This window comes from Heterodontus francisci, chromosome 5 (genome assembly GCF_036365525.1).
Source record: "Heterodontus francisci isolate sHetFra1 chromosome 5, sHetFra1.hap1, whole genome shotgun sequence".
Lineage (NCBI taxonomy): Eukaryota > Metazoa > Chordata > Chondrichthyes > Heterodontiformes > Heterodontidae > Heterodontus > Heterodontus francisci.
In genome coordinates, this window is record NC_090375.1 from 66,584,104 (window position 1) to 66,606,867 (window position 22,764).

General features: G+C 43.7%; 1 protein-coding gene across 2 annotated transcripts in view; it reads right to left on the reverse strand.

The window, feature by feature from the left end:
• si:dkey-22o22.2 (neural-cadherin) overlaps positions 1-22,764 on the reverse strand; it is a 295,092-nt gene that overhangs the window by 127,647 nt on the left and 144,681 nt on the right. For both annotated transcript variants that reach the window (XM_068031572.1, XM_068031571.1), the window contains exons 5-8: positions 21,849-21,960; positions 11,329-11,578; positions 9,698-9,840; positions 5,938-6,110 (exon numbers count right to left, since the gene is read on the reverse strand). In XM_068031572.1, the coding sequence (XP_067887673.1) occupies positions 5,938-6,110; positions 9,698-9,840; positions 11,329-11,578; positions 21,849-21,960 (678 nt within the window). The remainder of the gene's footprint in view (positions 1-5,937; positions 6,111-9,697; positions 9,841-11,328; positions 11,579-21,848; positions 21,961-22,764) is intronic.

A 22,764-nucleotide genomic window follows, 5' to 3' on the forward strand; every position in this document is an offset into this window, starting at 1 on the left:
CAGCTTCCGCATGTTTGCTGTGAGTTCTGACATGTACATTATGAAGGAGCTCATGTATTGGATCAAGAGGTCAAGGAAACTTCTCAACTCTTTCTTATCTCTTGGGGCTTCTATCCCAGAGATAGCTAAGATTCATTCAGGACTCAGCTTGATTCTGTCAGATATGTACACCATTCCAAAGAACTCGCATTCTGTCACCTTAACAATGCATTTGTCTGCGTTTAGCTTGATCCCAGCTTTCTTGGTTCTCTCCATGGATTCATGTAGATGGTAGCCATTACATTTTCTGTCCACACCATATATCTGGATATCATCAGCTATGCCAACTGCTCCTTTACATCCTTGAAACGTCTCAGCTACTTTCTGCTGGAACACATCCTGGTTCATTTTAAGGCCAAAAGATAGATGCAGCAATTTGTACCGTCCAAAGGCTCTGTTGAATGTTGTCAACAGCAAGATTTCTCATCCAGCTTCACATTCCAGTAGCCATTCCTGGTATCAAACGTGCTGAAAACTTTAGCCCCTGCCAGTGCTGGTGTGATCTCTTCCAGCGTGGGAATAGGATAGTGATTCCTCTTTATTATTTGATTAAGATCTTTGGGATTCAAACAAATTCTCAGTCGTCCATTTGGCTTCTCTCTCACCACGGTGGAATTTACCCGCTCTGTAGGCTCTGTGACTCTGGCGATCACCTTCTTTTCTTCCATTGCTTGGAGCTCTCTTTCAAGGTTTCCTTTCAGTTCTACTGGTACTTTACATGGGGGAGGAATCACTGGTTTCATCACTGGGTCAATAGTGATGTGATACCCAAAATCTTAAAAGCATCCAACCGTCTCATCAAAACACTCTGGGTCATTTGTACCAGATCTTCTTTGCTTCTGATCGGAGTGCACTTTTCAATGAGTGTACTGTCTTCAACTCTCAGTGTTGTCTCCTTCACCTCATGGTTTACTGAGGTAATCTGCAGCTCTTCACAACTGCACAACCCCAGGATAGCAGGACCATCAGTTTCTGTGACGTGCAACATGCAGTTAACATCTTTTCCTTTGTGTGTCCCTCTGATTGGGTTGTTCCTAGATGTCAAATCTTAGTTCCCCCATATGCTGTTAGCATGACGTTGTTCAGTTTCAGAGCTCCTTTCCTTGGATAATCATTTTCCTCCAAATTTTCAGGAAAGATCTTCCGGTACAGTCTGAGCGGGATGATGTTACTCTGCACTCCAGCATCAAACTTCACCTTCAGATTTATCGTTGTGGGCTTATTTCTCACCCTATTCCTGATCTGAATGGTTGTCTAAATTTCTTTACTCTGGGAACTGTCAACCCAGACATTTCATGCAGTTGTATGATTCCTGTGTCTATCGTGTTCTCAAACTCATCATCATCTTCCAGGGTATGGATGTTTTGGTTTCTTTTGCCCCTGTTGCTCTATCTCTGGTGCCTCGTTTACCACCTCCCTCCTTTGTTCTGAACATCTTTTCACAGTGATTGGGCTTTCAGCAAGCTCTGCCGATTGATCCATATGTGAACATTTCCTTCTGTCTGTGAATTCATGTGGCCGTCCACAGCACTTGCACGTCTTTCTCTCTGTCTGGCGTGCATTCTTTTGTTGCTGTTTCACTGCATCAACCCCGCTGCCTTTCTCTTTGCTTAACTAAAGGCTCGCCATTTGGGTAGTCAGTGTCTTCATCTGTCTGCTCGTGGCTTCATGTGTTCAGGCAGTGTCTACAGCCTGCGTTATTGTGAGCTTGTCCTTCCCAATTAGAGATTTTTATACTTCAGGATGTGGCAAAACACTAAATTAGCTGATCTATCAGTTTTTACCTGTGTCCTTAAATTTATATTTTCTGGCTGTATTTTTCAATCCTGTTACGAAATTGTCAATGTGCTCACATAGTTCCATTCTGAGGCCTTGAAATTCATATTGGTAGATCCGATGATTTGATTTTGGCTGGAGATGGATGCTCAATTTTTCAAAGATTTTGTCTGGGTTTTTGTTGTCCTCTTCGCTCAGCTCTCAGCTAGTAAATAAATGTAATTCTTTATCTCCTGCCCACAGGGGGAGATAACTGATCCTCTCTTCTTCAGTAGTGCCTTTTAGAAAACTACTGAATGTCAATCTGCATTTTTGTTTAAACATCTCAAATACATCTACGACATCATCAGCTTCCCAATTCATTATGGGCTGTAGCTGTGAATTCATTCCTGTGCCGGCAGCCATTTCACTTTCGCACAATTCACTCCATTTTTTCCCCCTCTCTCTGGCGCTAATTTGAGTTGATTTTTCAATCTAATTCAGCATTAAATTTGTTTAAAATGTTTTAGGCTTACTCAGACACCTGCTGCCACATATTATATCTTCTGATTCCCATAATTTAGAAATAATCACACTTTAGATTTAGAAATGCTGGAGCTCTTTGTGTATTTCATACAGCTGTCCATGCTATTTGGTAAAACTCATTTAGACCGCTGTAGTGTTACATGTCACATAGCTCCAGTGCAGCAGTGACTGTGGCACACCAGAACACACTTACACATTACAATTAGTTCCTAGCTAATTGGGGAGGTGGTGGCGGAGTGGCATTGTCACTGGACGAGTAACCCAGAGACCCAGGGTATTGCTCTGCAATGGATGATGGCCATGAAACCATTGTTGATTGTTGTAAAAACCCATCTGGTTCACTAATGTCCTTTAGGGAAGGAAATCTGCTGTCCTTTCCTGGTCTGGCCAACATGTGACGCCAGACCCACAGCAATGTGGTTGACTCTTACATGCCCTCTGAAATGGCCTAGCAAGCCACTCAGTTGTATCTAACCACTACAAAGTCAATAAAAAAGAATGAAATCGGCATCGACTTAGGCACCGGAAATAACAACAGCAAACCCAGCCCTGTCGACCCTGCAAAGTCCTCCTTACTAATGGGGGCTTGAGCCAAAGTTGGGAGAGCTGTCTCACAGACTAGTCGAGCAACAGCCTGACATAGTCATACTCACTGAATCATACCTGACAGACAATGTCCCAGACACTGCCATCACCATCGCCGGGTATGTGCTGTCCCACCGGCAGAACAGACCCAGCAGAGGTGGCAGCACAGTGGTATACAGTCAGGAGGGAGTTGCCCTGGGAGTCCTCAACATCGACTCCAGATCCCATGAAGTCTCATGGCATCAGGTCAAACTTGGACAAGGAAACCTCCTGCTGATTACCACCTACCGCCCTCCCTCAGTACTCCTCCATGTTGAACAGCACTTGGGTGGCAAGGGCACAGAATGTATTCTGGGTGGGGGACTTCAATGTCCATCACCAAGAGTGGCTCGGTAGCACCACTGCTGGCCGAGTCCTAAAGGACATAGCTGGTAGACTGGGTATGCGGCAGGTGGTGAGGGAACCAAGAAGAGGGAAAAACATACTTGACCTTCTACTCACCAATCTGCCTGCTGCAGATGCATCTGTCATTGACAGTGTTGGTAGGAGTGATCACCGCACAGTCCTTGTGGAGACGAAGTCGCGTCTTCATATTGAGGATACCCTCCAACGTGTTGTGTGGCACTATCACCGTGCTAAATGGGACAGATTTCGAACAGATCTAGCAATGTAAAACTGGGCATCCATGAGGCGCTGTGGGCCATCAGCAGCAGCAGAATTGTACTCAACCACAATCTGTACCCTCATCCCCCACTCTACCATTACCATCAAGCCAAGAGACCAACCCTGGTTCAATGAAGAGTGCAGGAGGGCATGCCAGGAGCAGCACCAGGCATACCTCAAAATGAGGTGTCAACCTGGTGAAGCTACAACACAGGACTACCTGTGTGCCAAACTGCGTAAGGAGCATGCGATAGACAGAGCTAAGTGATCCTACAACCAACAGATCAGATCTCAGCTCTGCAGTCCTGTCACATCCTGCCGTGAATGGTGGTGGACAATTAAACAACTAACTGGAGGAGGTGGCTCCACAAATATCCCCATCCTCAATGATGGGGGAGACCACCACATCAGTGCAAAAGATAAGGCTGAAGCATTTGCAACAATCTTCGGCCAGAAGTGCCGAGCTGATGATCCATCTTGGCCTCCTCCTGAAGTCCCCAGCATCACAGATGCCAGACTTCAGCCAATTCGATTCACTCCGCATGATATCAAGAAACGACTGAAGGCACTGGATACTGCAAAAGCTATGGGCCCTGACAATATTCCGGCAATAGTACTGAAGACCTGTGCTCCAGAACTTGCCGCCCCCCCTAGCCAAGCTGTTCCAGTACAGCTACAACACTGGCATCTACCCTGCAATGTGGAAAATTGCCCAGGTATGTCCTGTACACAAAAAGCAGGACAAGTCCAACCCGGCCAATTACCGCCCCATCAACCTACTCTCAATCATCAATAAAGTGATGGAAGGTGTCATCAACAGTGCCATCAAGCGACACTTGCTTAGCAATAACCTGCTCAGTGACGCTCAGTTTGGGTTCCACCAGGGCCACTCAGCTCCTGACCTCATTACAACCTTGGTTCAAACATGGACAAAAGAGCTGAACTCAAGAGGTGAGGTGAGAGTGACTGCCCTTGACATCAAGGCAGCATTTGACCGAATATGGCTTCAAGGAGCCCTAGCAAAACTGAAGTCAATGGGAGTTAGGGGCAAAACTCTCTGCTGGTTGGAGTCATACCTAGCACAAAGGAAGATGATTGTGGTTGTTGGAGGTCAATCGTCTCTGCTCCAGGACATCACTGCAAGAGTTCCTCAGGATAGTGTCCTAGGCCCAAACATCTTCAGCTGCTTCATCAATTACCTTCCTTCAATAATCAGGTCAGATGTGGGGATGTTCGCTGATGATTGCACAATGTTCAGCACTATTCGCGACTCCTCAGTTACTAAAGAAGTCTGTGTAGAAATGCAGCAAGACCTGGACAATATCCAGGCTTGGGCTGATAAGTGGCAAGTAACATTCACGCCACACAAGTGCCAGGCAATGACCATCTCCAATAAGAGAGAATCTAACCATCTCCCCTTGACATTCAATGGCATTACCATTGCTGAATCGCTCACTATCAACATCCTAGGGGCTACCATTGACCAAAAATGAACTGGAGTAGCCATATAACTACTGTGGCTACAAAAGCAGGTCAGAGGCTAGGAATCCTGTGGCGAGTAACTCATCTCCTGACTCCCCAAAGCCTGTTCACCATCTACAAGGCACAAGTCAGGAGTGTGATGGAATACTCTCCACTTGCCTGGATGGTGCAGCTCCAACACCCAAGAAGCTCGACACCATCCAGGACAAAGCAGCCCGCTTGATTGGCACCTCAACCACAAACATTCACTCCCTCCACCACCGACGTACAGTGGCAGCAGTGTGTACCATCTACAAGATGCACTGCAGCAATGCAACAAGGCTCCTTAGACAGCACCTTCCAAACCCGCAACCTCTACCACCTAGAAGGACAAGGGCAGCAAATGCATGGGAACACCACCAGCTGCAAGTTCCCCTCCAAGTCACAAACCATCCTGACTTGGAACTATATCACCGTTCCTTCACTTTCGCTCGGTCAAAGTCCTGGAACTCTCTTCCTAACAGCACTGTGGGTCTACCTACCTCCCATGGACTGCAGTGGTTGAAGAAGGCAGCTTACCACCACCTTCTCAAAGGCAATTAGGGATGGGCAATGAATGCTGGCCTGGCCAGCGACGCCCATATCCCATGAATGAAATAAAACAAAAGTTCCTAGCTCTTTACGAACGATTGAACAGTATATAACACAAAGTCTCTCCCATTATGCAGGATTCCTGGTCCAGGAGTAATCCTGATTCACGCGTGGAGTTACTTCATTATGTATTTATTGTTATTAAAATGCCTGTAATTTTTAATTGCCCCCCCCACTAAGTCAGTTCATTTAAATTGTTTCCCCACAGCATGCCTATATTCCAGAGGAGGCTCGTACCTCTGAAAACACTGGCTTGTTGTTATTCACATCGTTGATCCCCACAATGACTTGAGCAATGCTGCTGAGGGATGTGGGCCCTCCTGAGGTGTTGTCATCTGTTGCTGTGATGTTCAGCACATACAGAGGTCCCTCTAGTTTTGGCAGTGGGCTTCTGCGAAGTTTAATAATACCTGTCATTGGAAAAAATAATCATTGTGATTAACATTTAGTGTGAACAAGCTGACTCTTAGCTCTTTCTATCCAAAACAATCCCACTGCATTTTCAGATCTTAAGAATTATTTCTCAAAAAATATCTCCTCCAATGGTTTAGTGCATTAATTCATTGTGTGATATGGTACTGAGCCATAGGCCCCAGTATCTAAGCATAGGTTGGGATAGAGCAGGGGTGCGGGGGGTGGCGGGGGGTGTCAGTTTTACATTCGGGTAACACTGGAAAGTTAGTATCCCTCAGGTCCTACCGAATTTAACAGAAGGACTAGATTAACTTTTTTTTGTTTCCATTTTCCAGCAGAGAGATCAGAGGTCTGAGACAGGGAAAATTGGAGGCTGGAAGGTATATTGGAGACTAGTGTCAGGAGAGATCAGAAGGGTCAAGGAGGCAGAGATCAGAGGCATTGGGGGGAGACGTCAAAAAGGTGAGTGCAGGGGATGGAATAAGGGTTCAGAAAAACTGCAGTGGGCTGGAGGGAAGAGATGGGAAAGGCAGGTTCAGTGGAAGATTGTGGCTTGGGAGGACATCTTGGTTTGGGAAGGAAGGTTGCAAGGGTCCGGGTGGGAGATCAGAAGGGCTTGGAGTGTAAATTGGAAGGGTCGGAGAGGGAGATCGGAGGCTGCAACTGGGGAGTGCAGTGGAGGGAGGGAGGGAGGGTTCAAAAACTGTGGTGTGAAGAGATTAGAAAATCTAGGTCGGTGAAACATCACGACTCTGTGGGAGGGGAGAGATCGGATCAGGAAATGGGGTGAGGGTTTCTGATCGTGGGGTGAGGGGGTCGTTTCTGAGGGTTGGGGGTGTGAAGCAGATTAGCCTGGTGGGAGGGGGAAACACATCTGCTCTACCTGGGCTACAAGCAGTGCTGGAAAGGTGCTTACCTGCTGGATCTGGCAGTCCCTGCCTCCCTTCAGCTGATGGGAGACCAGACAGATCAGCATAAAATTTAAAATCGTGGTAAAATCCAAACCTAATTTGGAACGACGGAGGTGGAGGGGCGACATGATAGAGGTTTACAAAGTTATGAGCGGCATGGACAGAGTGGATAGTCAGAAGCTTTTTCCCAGGGTGGAAGAGTCAGTTACTAGGGGACATAGGTTTAAGGTGAGAGGGGCAAAGTTTAGAGGGGATGTGCGAAGCAAGTTCTTTACACAGAGGGTGGTGAGTGCCTGGAGCTTGTTGCCGGGGGAGGTGGTGGAAGCAGGTACCATAGAGACGTTTAAGAGGCATCTTGACAAATACATGAATAGGATGGGAATAGAGGGATACGGACCCCAGAAGTGCAGAAGGTTTTAGTTTAGGCAGGCATCAATATCGGCGCAGGCTTGGAGGGCCGAATGGCCTGTTCCTGTGCTGTACTGTTCTTTGTTCTAACTGTTTGCCCAATTTGGGGCCTTTAAAATTCTCCCCATACAGATCAAATAAAAGATCTTGATTTATACTGCTAAACAATTTTCCAAAGTCATCAACCCTGAGATTCATCAGGACATGATCCTGGTGGTTACACCAAGATTGTATCCTACGGTGTTCTCCAGCACTGATCCTGCTGGAGTTTGTGGGGATCAGTGGGAGGGCAGCTCATTAGTATGGAGCAGGTGGATCCAAATGATCCAACCCATTTACCTTACATCCACAGAAACTCACCCATTCACCCTTTGGAAGGGCCTACCAGACTGTTGCAACCTCAGAATCCTGTTTTACTCTGAACTGAGCTTCTGTCCCCAGATCCTCTCCATCACAAACTCTGCCTACTTTCACCCCGTAGCATTGCTCTTCTGCCCCCTGCCCAAGTCCACCTGCTGTTGAAACCCTCATTCATTCCTTTTTTAGCTCCAGAATTGATTACTCCAATGCTACCCTGGCTGGCTGGCCTCCCACCCTCCACTCCCTTTGTCCAACACTCCTATAGCCTCTATCCTATCCTGTACCATGTCTTCCTCACCCATTATTTATCCCTGTTTCTCACTGAATCTGCATTGTATCCCCAGGTCTCCAACACCTCAGATTTAAAATTTTCATCTCTGGAAGTGCCTCTTTGGTCTCACTCTTCCCTAGCTCTGTTACCCCTCGTACTCTCTATTCCTCTGACTCCAGCTTCTTGTGCATCCCCTCCGCCCTCTGTTTGTCCTATTGCTCAACCTTCAGCTGGTTAGGTCCCACTATCTGGAACTTGTTCCTTAATTTTGCCTTTCCATCTCCTTCTTCTCCTTCATTACCCTCTTTAAAATCCACCCCTTTGACCAAAAGTTTGGTCATTTCTTCTAATCTCTCGGTTCCTTGGCTCAGCGATCATTTTCCTCACATCTCTGTGAAGTTCCTTGCGATCATTTTCTACATTAAAAGCACTGCCTAAATGCAAGTTAATGTTGAAAAGTAGAGAGGTTCTATCAGTTGCTTGCTTTCTGAGTTAGGAACGTAGGAACAGAAATAAGCTTCTCGAGCCTGCTCTGCTATTCAATTAGATCATGGCTGGTCTGTATCGAACTCCATCTACCTGCCTTTGTTCCTTAACCCTTAATACCTTCACCTGTCAAAAATCTATCAGTCTCAGTTTTTAAATTTTCAATTGATGTAGCCTGAACAGCTTTTGGGGGAGCGAGAGCCAGATTGTGTGAAGAAGTGCTGTCTGACATTGACCCTGAATGGCCCCGCTTCTAAGTTTAAGTTTATGCCACTTCTTCTGGACTCACCCACCAGAGAAAATAGTTTATTTCTATCTACCCTACCAACTCCTTTGCTCCTCTTACATACCTCGGTCAGATCCTTAATCTTCTTTATTCAAGGAAATACATGTCTCGCCCAGTGAGGACCCAGAGTGAACAAAACCCAATTCAAACTCTTGAAGTTATCAAGTGATATTAATGACCCAAAAGAGGGCCAGCTCAACCCTTCAGCCAGATGTGCAAAGTCTGCAATGGTGACTTAAGATTCCCCAATGGTTAAGTGGTTAAGATTTGGCACTGCTGTGGCCTGGATTAAATTCCTGCGCAGATATGATGGACTGAATGACTGATTTCTGTACTGTATTATTCTATGACAGTATTAGTGTAATCAGTAGAATGGTGTATTCTCCCTAATTGCAGGGATCTGGACTACAGCTGAGAGAATTGTTACTATGATACTGTACAGCTATATAAATAATATTGTACTGACCCCTCCTTATCCTTGTAATCTACTCCAGCCCTATAACCCTCCGAGATATGTGCGGTCCTCTAATTATAGCCTCTTAAGCATCCCCAATTTTAATCGCTCTACCTTTGGTGACTGTACCTTCAGCTGGATAGGTCCTAAACTCTGGAATTCCTTCCCTAACCCTCTCTGTCTCTCTACTTCACTTTCCTCCTTTAAGCCATGCCTTAAAACCTATCTCTTTGACCAAACCTTTGGTCATCTGCCCTAATATTTCCTTATGCGGCTCTGTGTCATATTTTGTTTTATAATGCCTGTGTGAAGTGCCTTTTATTGTGTTAAAGGCGCTATATAAATATAAGTTGTTGTTCTAGCTCACATGTGACAAAATCTGGCCAAAGATATTAGCATAGCTTTACCTTTCTGATTGTCTAGCTCAAAATTTCTGTCTTGGTTGCCTCCTGTGATTGAATAGATAACACTGTCACCATCAGGATCCTTCGCGTGTACTGTAGCAACCAGGCTGTTTGGTCCAGCATCCTCAGAAAGAAATGTCTTATATCTGGGTGTAGATGATAAGGGAAGTTCATTAATGCAGGATTACTTTAGAATCAAATGAACTGTAAAAAAGATATAGGCTCTCAAATTCCGAAGGCTCCATGAGTGAAGAAAGGAAGAAAAGGAAAGAAAAGAAAGAAAAATAGAAAGAAAGAAAAGAAAGAACATCAATGCCAATTTTACTACCAATGAAGCACTTTTTGATGTGTAGTAACTGTTGCAATGTCGGAAACGCGGCAGGTAATTGGCACATAGCAACCTCCCACAAACAGCAATGTGATAATGACCAGATTATATGTATTTTAGTGATGTTAGTTAACAGATAAATATTGGCCGGCACATCATGAAGGATTCTCCTGCTCTTCTTCAAAATAGTGCCACAAGATCATTTCAATCCACATTGAGAGAGCAGATAGAGCCTTGGTTTAATATTCTCATGCGAAAGGCAGCACATCCACTCCCTCTGTACTGCACTGAAGTATCAGCCGAGATTTTGTGCTCAAATTTCTAGGCTGGGACTTAAATCCAGAATCTTCTAACTCAGAGAGGAGAGTGTTATCAACTGAGGCACAGCAATAGTTCAGTTAGGAAACAATAGAAAAATTTCATCTCCTGTCGCAAACACACCAACATCTTCTCAAACGCTTAAACCAACAAACCATAGACATACTTCAGAGCATAGATCCAAATGGTTTTACCATGTAAATAGATGTTTCCAGCAAGTGAAATCCATTCCTTATTTTGCACCAAGAAATCAAAGCAATGGGAAAACATTGTATTAACATTAACAAACATAGCACTTGGGTTTCAAAGACTATAATGTAGGTCCTGCACCTGATTATATTAACAAAGTTCACTGTTTGAGAAACATCTGTTTTTGATATTACCAGCTATGAAAGGGAAGAAAAAGCTTAGAATTATTTAAAGGAAAAGAGAAGCATCCAAGTGCATGTTTTCTGTATAAAGCAATCCTCTGTAGGTACTATTTTTGAAAAATTTAACAAATTCTCAGGAAATACCATAAATTTAGTTACCGATGCTTTGTCCCATGGAGACTCAGAGTCATTTTAAAGATGTATGTTATGGGAAGCCTGTGTCCCACCTGAACATCTTGACAGGAATGAGTGCTTTGAAACTGAAGGCTGATTCAGAGCAAATTCAACAGGGAAAAGTCAGTCCTTTGAGTACCCAGCAGTACCTAACCAATGCTATTTTTTCCCGGATTGCCTCCAGTTCAGACTGCAGGCTGTCTGAAGCACTGACTCCTGTATGCTCAACTGTGCTAATCCAGGAGGGACACAAAATAGTCTATCTCCATGGGAGGGAAAATTCGTTCAAAAACTGCTGTTTTGCTTGAAAAAAAGAATTAAAAAAGAATAGTATACATGGGGTACATTTTTTACCAGAGGTATTTCCCCCCTCCCCAAATCCCTTGGCTCCTTTTTCTTTTAGTAAAAAATAATCACAACCGCATGGAGAGAAGTTCACATACATGTTCTGTGAAAATACAGGGGCTTCATCATTGATGTTAGTCATCCTGATCCTCACTGATGCTGTTCCAGTCCGAGGGGGGTGGCCTTTGTCGACTGCTACAACAACAAATTCGTACATGTGGTTGGGTCGCTCATAGTCCAGTTGTTGCTTTGGGCTGATGAGCCCCTGAGGGGTAATGGCAAATTCTGCACCCTGGGAGAAGTAGGAAATCTCAGCATTGAGGCCTGTGTCACAATCCTGTGCCAGCACTATGTGAGAAAAAAAAACATAGTGTTTCATTTAATAAGAAAAAAAGAACAGCCATGAAATGTTTATGGTGCCAATTAGGAAAAAAGGGTGAAAGCATATGATATTGAGAATCCCCAAAAAATTTAAAATATAAAACTAAACACATTTTGCAACAAGAGAAGATGCAAGAACAACTGCAGCTATTACTGACTTAAGAGTGTTGTGGAGCAAGATAACTTAAAGTGCTTCACAAGCAGGGGAAGAAAATTTGGATACCAAACAGGAATTGGGAAATGACTTAAGGGAGATGACTAGAGTCAAATGGTTTAAGAAAGCTTTTTAAGGTTGGGGAAGAGCAAGCAAGATAAAAAGAGGCTTAGGAACACAATTGTAGAAAACAATGCACTGACAACCCTTTGAAAATCTAATTTATCCCATGAGTGAATGGGAATTGAATAACTCATGAACACAGAGATATGCATTTGATAAATTCCATATTTGGGTAGAATTTCCCATGGGTTTTCTTGATCTCTCACTGCAATTTTGGCAGATCAGCTCAAACTCAGAGAAAAGGCAGAAACGTGGAGTGAAAACAAGTAATTTGTCTATTATTACAGTATCAATTTTACTATAGCTCATAGTGTAGGTTATCAAAAGCACTGAAGAAACTTTAACAACTCATGGCTTTATGTGAAGTAACTTTTATATCTCCAGACAATCTTTACTGCCATCATGAACATCCAACAATTATTGCACTTGGAAATTATGGATACAGATAATCTCAAAACCACATCTTTTAATCATTTGTCGTTCAGCCTGTTTAAATTTCTAGCTCTGTTACTTTTTGGCTTTCTGAATATTACAAGAATGTATCAGTATGTTTTATGTATGAGTGCTGTGGACCTGTGCCCGTTGGGACTTGGGATGAGATTGCCCAAACACATTTAATATGAGTCCCTTTATAATGAACAGAAAGCGGAGAATGTTCATCCCTTCACTCATTTAATTTATTTAACAGTCTAGTTTGCTTCAGCACAAGCCTTTGGCAAAAGGTTTGTTAGCTCATCTTCTGCCATCAAAATACATCAAAGCAACCATTGTTAACGCTGTGATGAGGAAGAACAGCTAAAAAGAGACTAGCAAGTTACAGGAATATTGCCAACTTTTTAACAGTGCTAATTTGCATTTAATATATATGTACATATACCAAGTCTTTCTTTGTTGGTAAAAAAGCAGGATTTTCTTGATGTTAGTGACAGCAGATTATTGATGGTGGAAACCTTTTCTGGCCATAAATCGCATTTTCAGTACAACAGAGTTCTGCTTAAATTTAAATGAGCAAAAACATGTTTATGAGTTCACGATGGTTTGATCCTCAACCTGTGCCTAAATTAGCTAATTTAAGCTCAGGTGGTGGTAGTGGTGCCCTAATTGGCTTCAGCGCCCTAAATAAGGACAGGGAATTTTTTTCTCATTCTCGGGGATGTAACTCTGGCATTTGTTTCCCATCCATAGTTTCCGTAGAGGTTTTATACACTGAGTGTCTTGCTAGGCCACTTCAAACTGTGGAGGAGAGTCAAACACATTGTTGTGGGTCTGGTCCTAGGTTTACCTCTCCACCATCTCAATTGATTCCTCTACTGCCTCTGATTTGTCACACTGCTTGTCTGACATGCAGTCCTGGATGAGCATAAATAACCTCCAACTAAATATTAGGAAGGCCGAATCATTGTCTTCGGTCCCTGCCACAAATTCTGTACCATAACCACTGATGCCAACACTCTTCCTGGCCACAGTCTGAGGCCAAGCCAGACTGTCTGCAACCTTAGCGTCCTATTTGATCCTAGAGTCATAGAGTTTTACAGCACAGAAACAGGCCCTTCGGCCCAACGCACCTGCACCGACCATCAAGCACCCGTCCTAACTAATCCCATTTCCCTGCACTTGGCCCGTAGCCTTGTATGTTTTGGCGTTTCAAGTGTTCATATAAATACTTCTTGAATGTCGTGAGTGTTCCTGTCTCTACCACCTCTTCAGGCAGTGTGCTCCAGATTCCAACTACCCTCTGGGTGAAAAAATTTCTCCTCAACTCCCCTCTAAACCTCCTGCCCCTTACCTTAAATCTACGCCCCCTAGTTATTGACCTCTCCACTAAGGGAAAAAGTTTCTTCCTATCTATGCCCCTCATAATTTTGTATACCTCAATCATGTCCCCCCTCAGCCTTCTCTGCTCCAAGGAAAACAACCCCAGCCTATCCAGTCTCTCTTCATAGCGGAAATGCTCCAGCCCAGGCAACATGCTGGTGAATCTCTTCTGCACCCTCTCCATTGCAATCACATCCTTCCTATAGTGTGGTCACCAGAACTGTACACAGTACACCAGCTGTGGCCTAACTAGCGTTTTATACAGCTCTATCATAACCTCCCTGCTCTTATATTCTATGCCTCGGCTAATAAAGGCAAGTATCCCATATGCCTTTTTGCTTCTTGGCCCAGTGATTTTTCTCCCAGGTTTTATTCACAGCGCTGCACTGGAAGCGTACTCTTAATTCCTGGAAACTCCAGGGCAATCCTCATTGGCAAATCTCATCAGTCCCCCTCCCGATGCTCAATTTTAATCAGTGCTCACACGGGCTTTGTAACTTATCTACCTGTGCTGCTGCCTTCAGTGATCTATGGACAAGCACCCCAAGGTCCTTCTGACCCTCTGTACTCCCTAGGGTCTGACCATCCAATGTATATTCCATTGTTAGACCTCCCAAAGTGCATCTCCTCATACTTCTCAGGATTAAACTCCGTTTGCCGCTGCTCCGCCCATCTTACCAGCCCATCTATATCGTCCTGTAGTTTAAGGCGTTCCTCCTCACTATTTACGACACCACCAATTTTCATGTCATCTGCGAACTTACTGATCATACCTCCTATATTCACTTCTAAATGATTAATGTACACTACAAACAGTAAGGGTCCCAGCACCGATCCTTGCGGTACCCCACTGGTCACAGGCCTCCATTCACAAAAACAACCCTCCACCATCACCCTCTGCCTCCTTCCACTAAGCCAATTTTGAATCCAATTTGCCAAATTACCCTGGATCCCATGGGCTTTTACTTTCTTAACCAATCTCCCATGCGGGACCTTATCAAAAGCCTTACCGAAGTCCATGTAGACTACATCAACTGCTTTACCCTCATCTACGCATCTAGTTACCACCTCGAAAAATTCAATGATCCTGAGTTGAGCTTCCAAGCCCATATAGGTTCCATTCCCCAAGGCAGCCTACGTTCACCACTATACATTACCTGTTCTGCCCCGCCTCAGTTCACCTATTGTGGAAACTGTCATTCATGCCTTTGTTATATCTTCTTCTCTTCTTTTGGGCCTCCTTATCTCGAGAGACAATGGATACGCGCCTGGAGGTGGTCAGTGGTTTGACTATTACAATGTTCTCATAGCCAATCTCCCATCTTGCACCCTCCGTAAACTTGAATTCATCCAAAACTCTCCTGCTTGTATCCTAACTCACACCAAGTTCCGTTCACCCATCACCTTTGTGCTCACTGATTTATATTGGCTCCCGATCCACCAACAGTTCACTTCTTAAATTCTCATCCATGTTTTCAGTTCTTTCCATGGCCCCACCCCTGCCTATCACTATAACCTCCACTAGCCCGACAACCCTCCGAGATCTCTGCACTTCCCCATTTGTAGCCTTTTGCACATCCCCAATTTCAATTGTGCCACAATTGGCATCTGTGCCTTCCTAAACCTCTCCACCTCATCACCTCTCTCTCCTCCTTTAAGATGCTCTTCATAACCTACCACTTTAACCAGGCTTTTGGTAATCTGTCCTAATATCTCCTTATGTAGCTCAGTGCCAAATTTTATCTGGTGATGAACCAGTGAAGTGCTTTTGGATGTTTTACTACATAAAAGGTGCTACATAAATGTAGGTTGTTACTGTTGGAGCTACATATAGGTGAGACCAGGTAAGGGCAACCGGTTTCCTTCTCTAAAGGATATTAATGAAATAGTTTGGTTTTTATGACAATCCGGCAGCTTCACGGTCACTTTTACTGATACCAATTTGTTATTCGTATTTTTGTTTAAGGCTGCGTTTGCTGACAATGCAACCACTAGGTGGCACAGTATTTGCACACGCACAAATGCAGCCTCATGCACTGAAATGTCACTGTCTGCGACTTTTTTGACAGCTGCCAGTAGTAAAGATGGCACTGCTCAATTTATCACAAAAACAAAAAGAAATGAAACCCAAATGCCCACAGTGGCTGTGATCGCCGCCTCCATCCCACCCCCAACAGTACTCCACTCTCCCCTGCCATCGCGCTTCTCTTCGCGCCTGCCTCCCGCGCCCATCTGCTCGCCGCTTGCTCCACACCTCGCCACTTCTCCCCCCTCGGCTACTCACTCCCGCTTCACCTCCCCCTCACCTGTGGGCCACTTGCTCCTGGCCTCACTGCTTCATCTCCTCTACTCTGCCTCTGCTCCCCGCTCCCTCACAATTCTGCTTCCCGCTCCGTCCCCCTCACAGTCTCCCTCCCCTGCCTATCTTGTCACTCTCTCTCTCCCCTGCCTCCCACATGCGGGGGTAGAAAGGTGACGATCGCAGGAGGGAGTGGGGACCAGAAGTGGGAGGGAGTGGGGACCAGAAGTGGGAGGGAGCGGGGAGCAGAAGCGGGAGGGAGCAGGGAGCAGAAGTGGGAAGGAGTGGGGAAGCAGAGGCAGAGCAGAGGGGAAGAAGTGGCGAGGCTGGGAGTGAGTGGCCCACAGGTAGGTGGGGAGGTGAAGTGGGGAGTGAGCGGCCGAGGGGGCAGAAGTGGCGAGGCGGAGAACGAGTGGCGATAAGACGTTGCTGCACGTGATGACGTTTTCATGCACATGCACAAATTAGGCCTGGCAAGCTGGGGGCTGCACATTCACAGCACCATACTGACAGCAAGAGTCTGTTCTGTGCATGTGCGAAGCTGGGAGCACTCTGATGATGTCGGCGCAGGGCTGCGTTGTCAGAAATCGTTTTGTTCTTTTAAACTGAACTCAAATTCCCAAAGTGCCGTAGTGAGATCACATTCCTTGGATCATTAGTCCAGGCCTCTGGGTTACTATTCCAGTAACATAACTACCACCCTACCACCTGTGGGTCACTTGATCCCGGCCTTGCTGCTTCATCCACTCTGCTCTGCCTCTGCTCCCCGTTCCCTCCCACTTCTGCTTCCTGCTCCATCCCACTCACAGTCTCCCTCCCCGGCCTATCTTGCCACTCTCTCTCTCCCCCGCCTCCCACATGTGGGGGCAGAAAGGCGGCGATCACAGGAGGGAGTGGGGACCAGAAGTGGGAGGGAGCAGGGAGCAGAAGTGGGAAGGAGCGGGGAAGCTGATAAATTGGCCTGGTTCCCTACCACACACCCCCATGCACACTCCCACCCCGATCACTATCCAGTGGCCCCTGTTGGCAGTGTGGCAGTACTGGATGAAAATAGGATGCTTGTCCGTCAGATAATCTGCCAATATTCACTGCTTCGGCTCATGTATAAAGAATAGGCACTTAGGCGAGTTAATGGAGAGCTTTCAGTGCCCCTGGAATCAATCCCAGCAAGCAATCAACTCAAAAATGGCAGAAAATAAAGAGAACATATTTTAATTTGTAAAAGCCAATGCTGCCTCATTCACATAGGCAACATTATACTTGTCTGCAGCAGAGGCACATCAGTTTCTTTCAAAACTAGGAGAACCAGTACATATTCACTAACTCAGTGCTATTCCACTGTCAAGCCAGCTACCTAAAAAAGATTCAATGGAGTACTATGGATGTTCAGATTTTGGATTCAACAGGATTTTATTACAAATTTGGTCAGAATACACACCAATATCAGCATGGTGCTGGCACCAAACCTACTGTTTAACAGCAGAAGTAAATGCACATTAAATTGGAATCTGATATGCCTTGACAAGCTGTTTGGAAGGTTCAAACTCCAAGGAAATACTTTAGCAAACTTGGAACATCAGCTCATTAAACAAAGTTAGTTGGTGTGTATACCGCTGTCAAATCCTTCTGCTACTTCTCTCCTGCAGAGGTGGTTTACTTTGAACAATCTCATATTTCTGTCATGACATGAGTAATCTTTCATTAAATATTCCTTTTAAGGTAGCAAGGAGGTTTAATTAAATGCACTTTGCTAGAATCTCCTTTTTATAAAGCTCAAATTTCATTTCTTTATAAATGAGTGAGGCACAACCAATTGAGTCAATGTTGACATTTCTAGATCAAAAGTGACCTGAAAATAATCAAAGGAGAAACTCCTGTCATTAGATGCATTGCCAGCTTTTTCCCCATATTAGGAAAACTCACTTCATTCTGCCTTTGACAAGATGGCAGCAATAAAAAGCCAATGCTTTGTTCTTTGTTGATGGATATGAAAGCCTTAATCTTACACACAAATAATGTTCAGGCCTTGCAGATGTGTCAACATTAAAAACACAGCAGAGACAACAAGGAAGCTGGAGCTGGAGGTCTAAGTAAAGAGTTTGGATGAGATTTGAACAGCAGGCTTATTCCACAAGCACCTCCAGCATTCCTCACTAATAAAACCTGCTCCAGGCTCCACTCAGCTCCTGTTAGGACTGGATCCAGTATTTGCCATAATATTTTAAACACACCCTGGGTACATTTGCTTCACAATCTGCACTATTGTTTCAAATCTAGTCCAATTGTGCAGTCACTTTCCTCCAGGGGGAAATGATTGGACGAGATCGAAATCATTAGCTTTAATTATTGTTGTCTTAACTCAGAAAATCTTTTAAATTATTTAATTAAACTACAACTATTCATACAATTCTGAATCAATTTAATATTGGCCTATTTGATGCACCCCTTGTGTATTTTCAAGTGTTTCAATCTCAAGAATGGCTTTTGTTTTAAATCACCATTTATACACTAACAATTCTACAGTTTAAACTTTAAGATTAGCAATGAACTGGGCAAATATATCCTTGTGGTATCTGTTTTCTCCCAATTATGACTGAGGTTTTCACTGTGTTTCTAAGAAAAGAATACATCATAACACTGCAACTTGGAAGCTCTTGCAATTTATACACATTAGAAATTGTTTGCTAAAATTTGTCTCAATGCCAAATGTTGTTTGTGCACTACAGGCACAATGTAGTCTGGGAAATTGTGCATCTGTTGTAGCAGAGGAGCTTGCATTGGGATGGTCCTCTTGGTGACTATGGAGCAAGTATTTAGTTTGCCTAATATTTTTGGTGGTATATGTTTTCTGCACGAGGAGTGCATGCAACAGCTTATAGGTTAGATCAATCTAAAAGTCTTCCTTTAATGACTGGAGCCCACTCAGTAATGTTGTGTTTCCGTGAGATGAAGCAACAGAAGTCATAGAGTCAATACGGCAAAGGAGGAGGCCATTTGTCCCCTCGAGTCCATGCCAGCTCTCTGTAGAGCAATCCAATCAGAACCTTTCCCCCGCTGTATTCCTGTAGCCCTGCAGGTTTCTTTCCCTTGTCATGCTGGGCCCCTACCTGCTAAGAATGAGGCATATAAATTTCGCCATATGGACATTAAATTTCAAGTTGTTGCTGGGAAGAAGAGAAGGCCTGTAACAAGGGCTGCCAGACACTAATAGGGACAAGAGATGTTACTTCCCTTATCCACTCATCCTAAAATGGACTTTGATCACCAGGTATTGTGTGTAAGAGGAGACATTCCAGGGTCTGCTAGGACAAGAGAATTCACAAACACAGAAGTGGTCACACTAGTTGGTCACATGACTAACCTGCTGGCCAACTTGGGGAGTTTTTTGAATTGTACAGACAGTTTGAACTCAAAGAGACTGTTTGCTCCTTGACTGAGAAGACCTCTCCTGTCTGCTCCCAACTCTTTCTCACAAGCCTCTGGACCCACTGAAGACACATGAACCTCAAGAGAGAAAAGTCTCCAACATCGAACAAGGTTTAAGAAGAATACTGGGCCCCAACGAAAAGCAAAACCTACTACAATTAAGGACTCTACAGCGAGCTCGAAAAACAGTAACCAAAACCATCTTCAGATATTGCCTCAAACTTTTCCACTTTATTTCTTCTGCACTTTTCTGTCTCTATCTGCATGTGTGTATCGCGTATGCGTGCTAGCATGGGTGCGTTGTGTATCCGTAGGCGTTAACCAAATTAGAGTTTAAGTTTAATAAAGTTCAACCTTTCTTCTTTAGACCTAAGAAAACCTGTTTGGCTGGTTTCTTTGCCTTACAATTGGAAAGCTGTGAACAAGGATTCACCAAGGGGCAGCTAAAAACACGGTGTGTTTAAAATTAAACCCTGTTACGGTAAGACCAGGGGAAGGCTGAGAGGGAATCCCTAGACCTCTTTCTCACCTAGTCGTAACACATTCAAGTGTCCATCCAATTTCCTTTTGAAATCATTAATTGTCTTTGCTTCCACCCACCCTCGCAGGCATTACCAGGTCATTAACACTCATAAAAAAGTTCTTCCTCATATCCCTCGCTGCATCTCTTGCCCAAAACCTTAAATCGGTGTTCCCTAGTCTATGTATGATCATCTAATGAAATCATCTTTTCTTTGTCTACCTTATCTATACCTGTCATAATCTTGTACGCCTCTATCAAATCTCTCCTCAATCTCTTTTGCTCCAGGGAGAACAACCCCAGCTTCTCTAACCTAACCCTGTAGTTAAAATCTCTCATCCATGGAACCATTCTAGTAAATCTTTGCAACCTTACGTCCTTCCAAAAGTGTGGTGACCAGAAATGCATGCAACACTCTAGGTGTTGTCCAACCAGAAACCATCTAACTATACCAAGGAAAATATAATTTCATCTTTAACTGGCTTTATGCGGTACAAAGCTGACAATAATTCCAGTAAATTGAATGTCACAGGGACAAAAGGTGGATTACATCCTAGTAAAACAGGCACGTTCTGACATGATGCCCCAAAAGCAGATGGAAGCATGGTTGATAATTCCAATGGAAGATATATCTTAACACTTCTGAAATGGAAGAATTGTGAGTGACCTTTACACAGACTACATTTACATAAGGTCATTGTGCAGATTAATTTGCTACTGAGTAGCTTGCTCATTCAATGAGGAGAGCATTGGAGCGTATAAATTTTCTTTAGCTTCATATATACAGCAGATATCAAAAATATTGAGAGCTAGTCACCAATCCGAGGTGTTAAAATATACCAACAGATCTTTTCACTGTACAGAACAACTAGATTAATGTGTTTTTTTCTGTTTATCCTAATTGATTAAAACATCATCAATTTTCTTCATCCTAGATAAGTTTATAGCAGTCAACACACAAAACAAATTTGGAAGCCCAGAAATGAATGTTGGCTATCTGCTTTCTGAAACAAGTTTGTACAACTTCAAGCAAGTTCCTAGTGGGCAGCATTCCACAGCTTAAAGCTGACCCTAATTTAACAGAAATTAACATTAAATTGTTGATCACTCAAAAAGATGATGAATGGCTGGTATAGAAAATTGAAAGCACCAATATTGGGTGTGAGTCATACTGTTAGGACAGAGTGAAGGAAGCTTGACCCTGCATTTAACCAAGCCTGACCTAGGAGTGATTTATGCTGGCACAGGATGCCTGAGAAGAGAAACTGTTCTATTTCACAGCACCAATATCGCTTTATGATTACAAAATTCACAAATGGAATAGGAGAAAGACCAAATTGAGGATAATCTGAAGCAATTTAATTCCAGAAGTGCATGAAGGATTTGCATTTATACAATCCTTTATTATATCCTTTAGCACTTCCCATACAATGAAATACTTTCAAGTGTGGTGACACATTATTGTGTAGGCAAATGTAGCAGCCACTTTTCACACAGCAAGATCCCACAAGCAATGACATGCAATCTGTTTTTAACTGGTATTACTTGGGGACACCATAAGAACTCTAGGCTCATCATCAAATACTTCTATTAGAGCTTTAATATTCACTGGAACAGACAGATGGTCCTTGGTTTCACATCTTATTTGAAGGACATTAACTTCAACAATATAGCATGCCCTTAGCGCTCATTGGATTATCAGTCTAGATTGTGCATTCAAATCCTGGAGGAGTTTGACTCAACAGTATTCTAAATTAGAAGCAAGAGTGGGGAAAGTTGACACTACCATCTGTGCCAAGCTGATTGTATGGTAGGGAAAATGTCAGATACTCCATAGCAGGAAGCAGTATGCACACTAATATTCTAGCATTTTTGTTTTAAAGAGAAGCATATGTACAACCTTGCAATAAAGAGATACCAATGGGAACGTTTTCAGGAATGTTGTCACGACTGTAGATTGAATGCAGGAACTCTGGAGTACAGTCATTTTCATCAGTGATGTGAACTACTACCTGGAAAATAATCAGCAAACAGTAGAAATCAGAACTTCTTAGAAGCAAAGTAAGGTAAAATGGGCCTCAGTAAATATGAAAAAAAATTACCATGTTCAATTGCTGTAGTAGCATCACTTTCAGTAACATATCAGCAATGAAAATGCAAAAGCCTAGTTAAAGGAGCAATGTCCTCTCTCACCAGAGTTTCAGTCCAGATAGAGTAGGGAGGAATGACGAAAACAATAGGCATGCTGGTGAACCTATTAGAAGATCTATATTATCAGTAAAGAATCATGTACTGGATATTGATGCATTATAACACTTAGTGATAACAATGGACCAGAACATTTCAGGTATTGTGCACCATTTTGAAAGTATGAAAATGAATTGAAACAGGAATCTATGTGACATTATGATATGTGATTTAGATGTACACATTGTTAATGGTAACATATGATAGATGATCTGGAATTCCCACTGATGAATGCTACTCACAGGTAGCACATCTCAGGAAGGAGTATGACTTTTCACCTGCAGGGGCTGTTTCCCAATAGGAGCTCCAGATGGTGGAGTTGTATCCATAATGAATAGATTAGTAAAGCAGATTGTTTCATCCAGCTACACATATGATATTAAGTCCAGATGAAGTAGCGTTCTTTTGCCCAATTTAGGCAACGTTGCGCCCATTTTATTGACTTAAAGTGAGCACAATGATAACCAATTCACCAGAGCAGAATGTCAATCTGCATAAGCATTCGGGCCACTGGTAAATTGGTTGGGGCCTTTTGTTAGGCAGCTCTAGTCGCCATCTAAAATGAACAC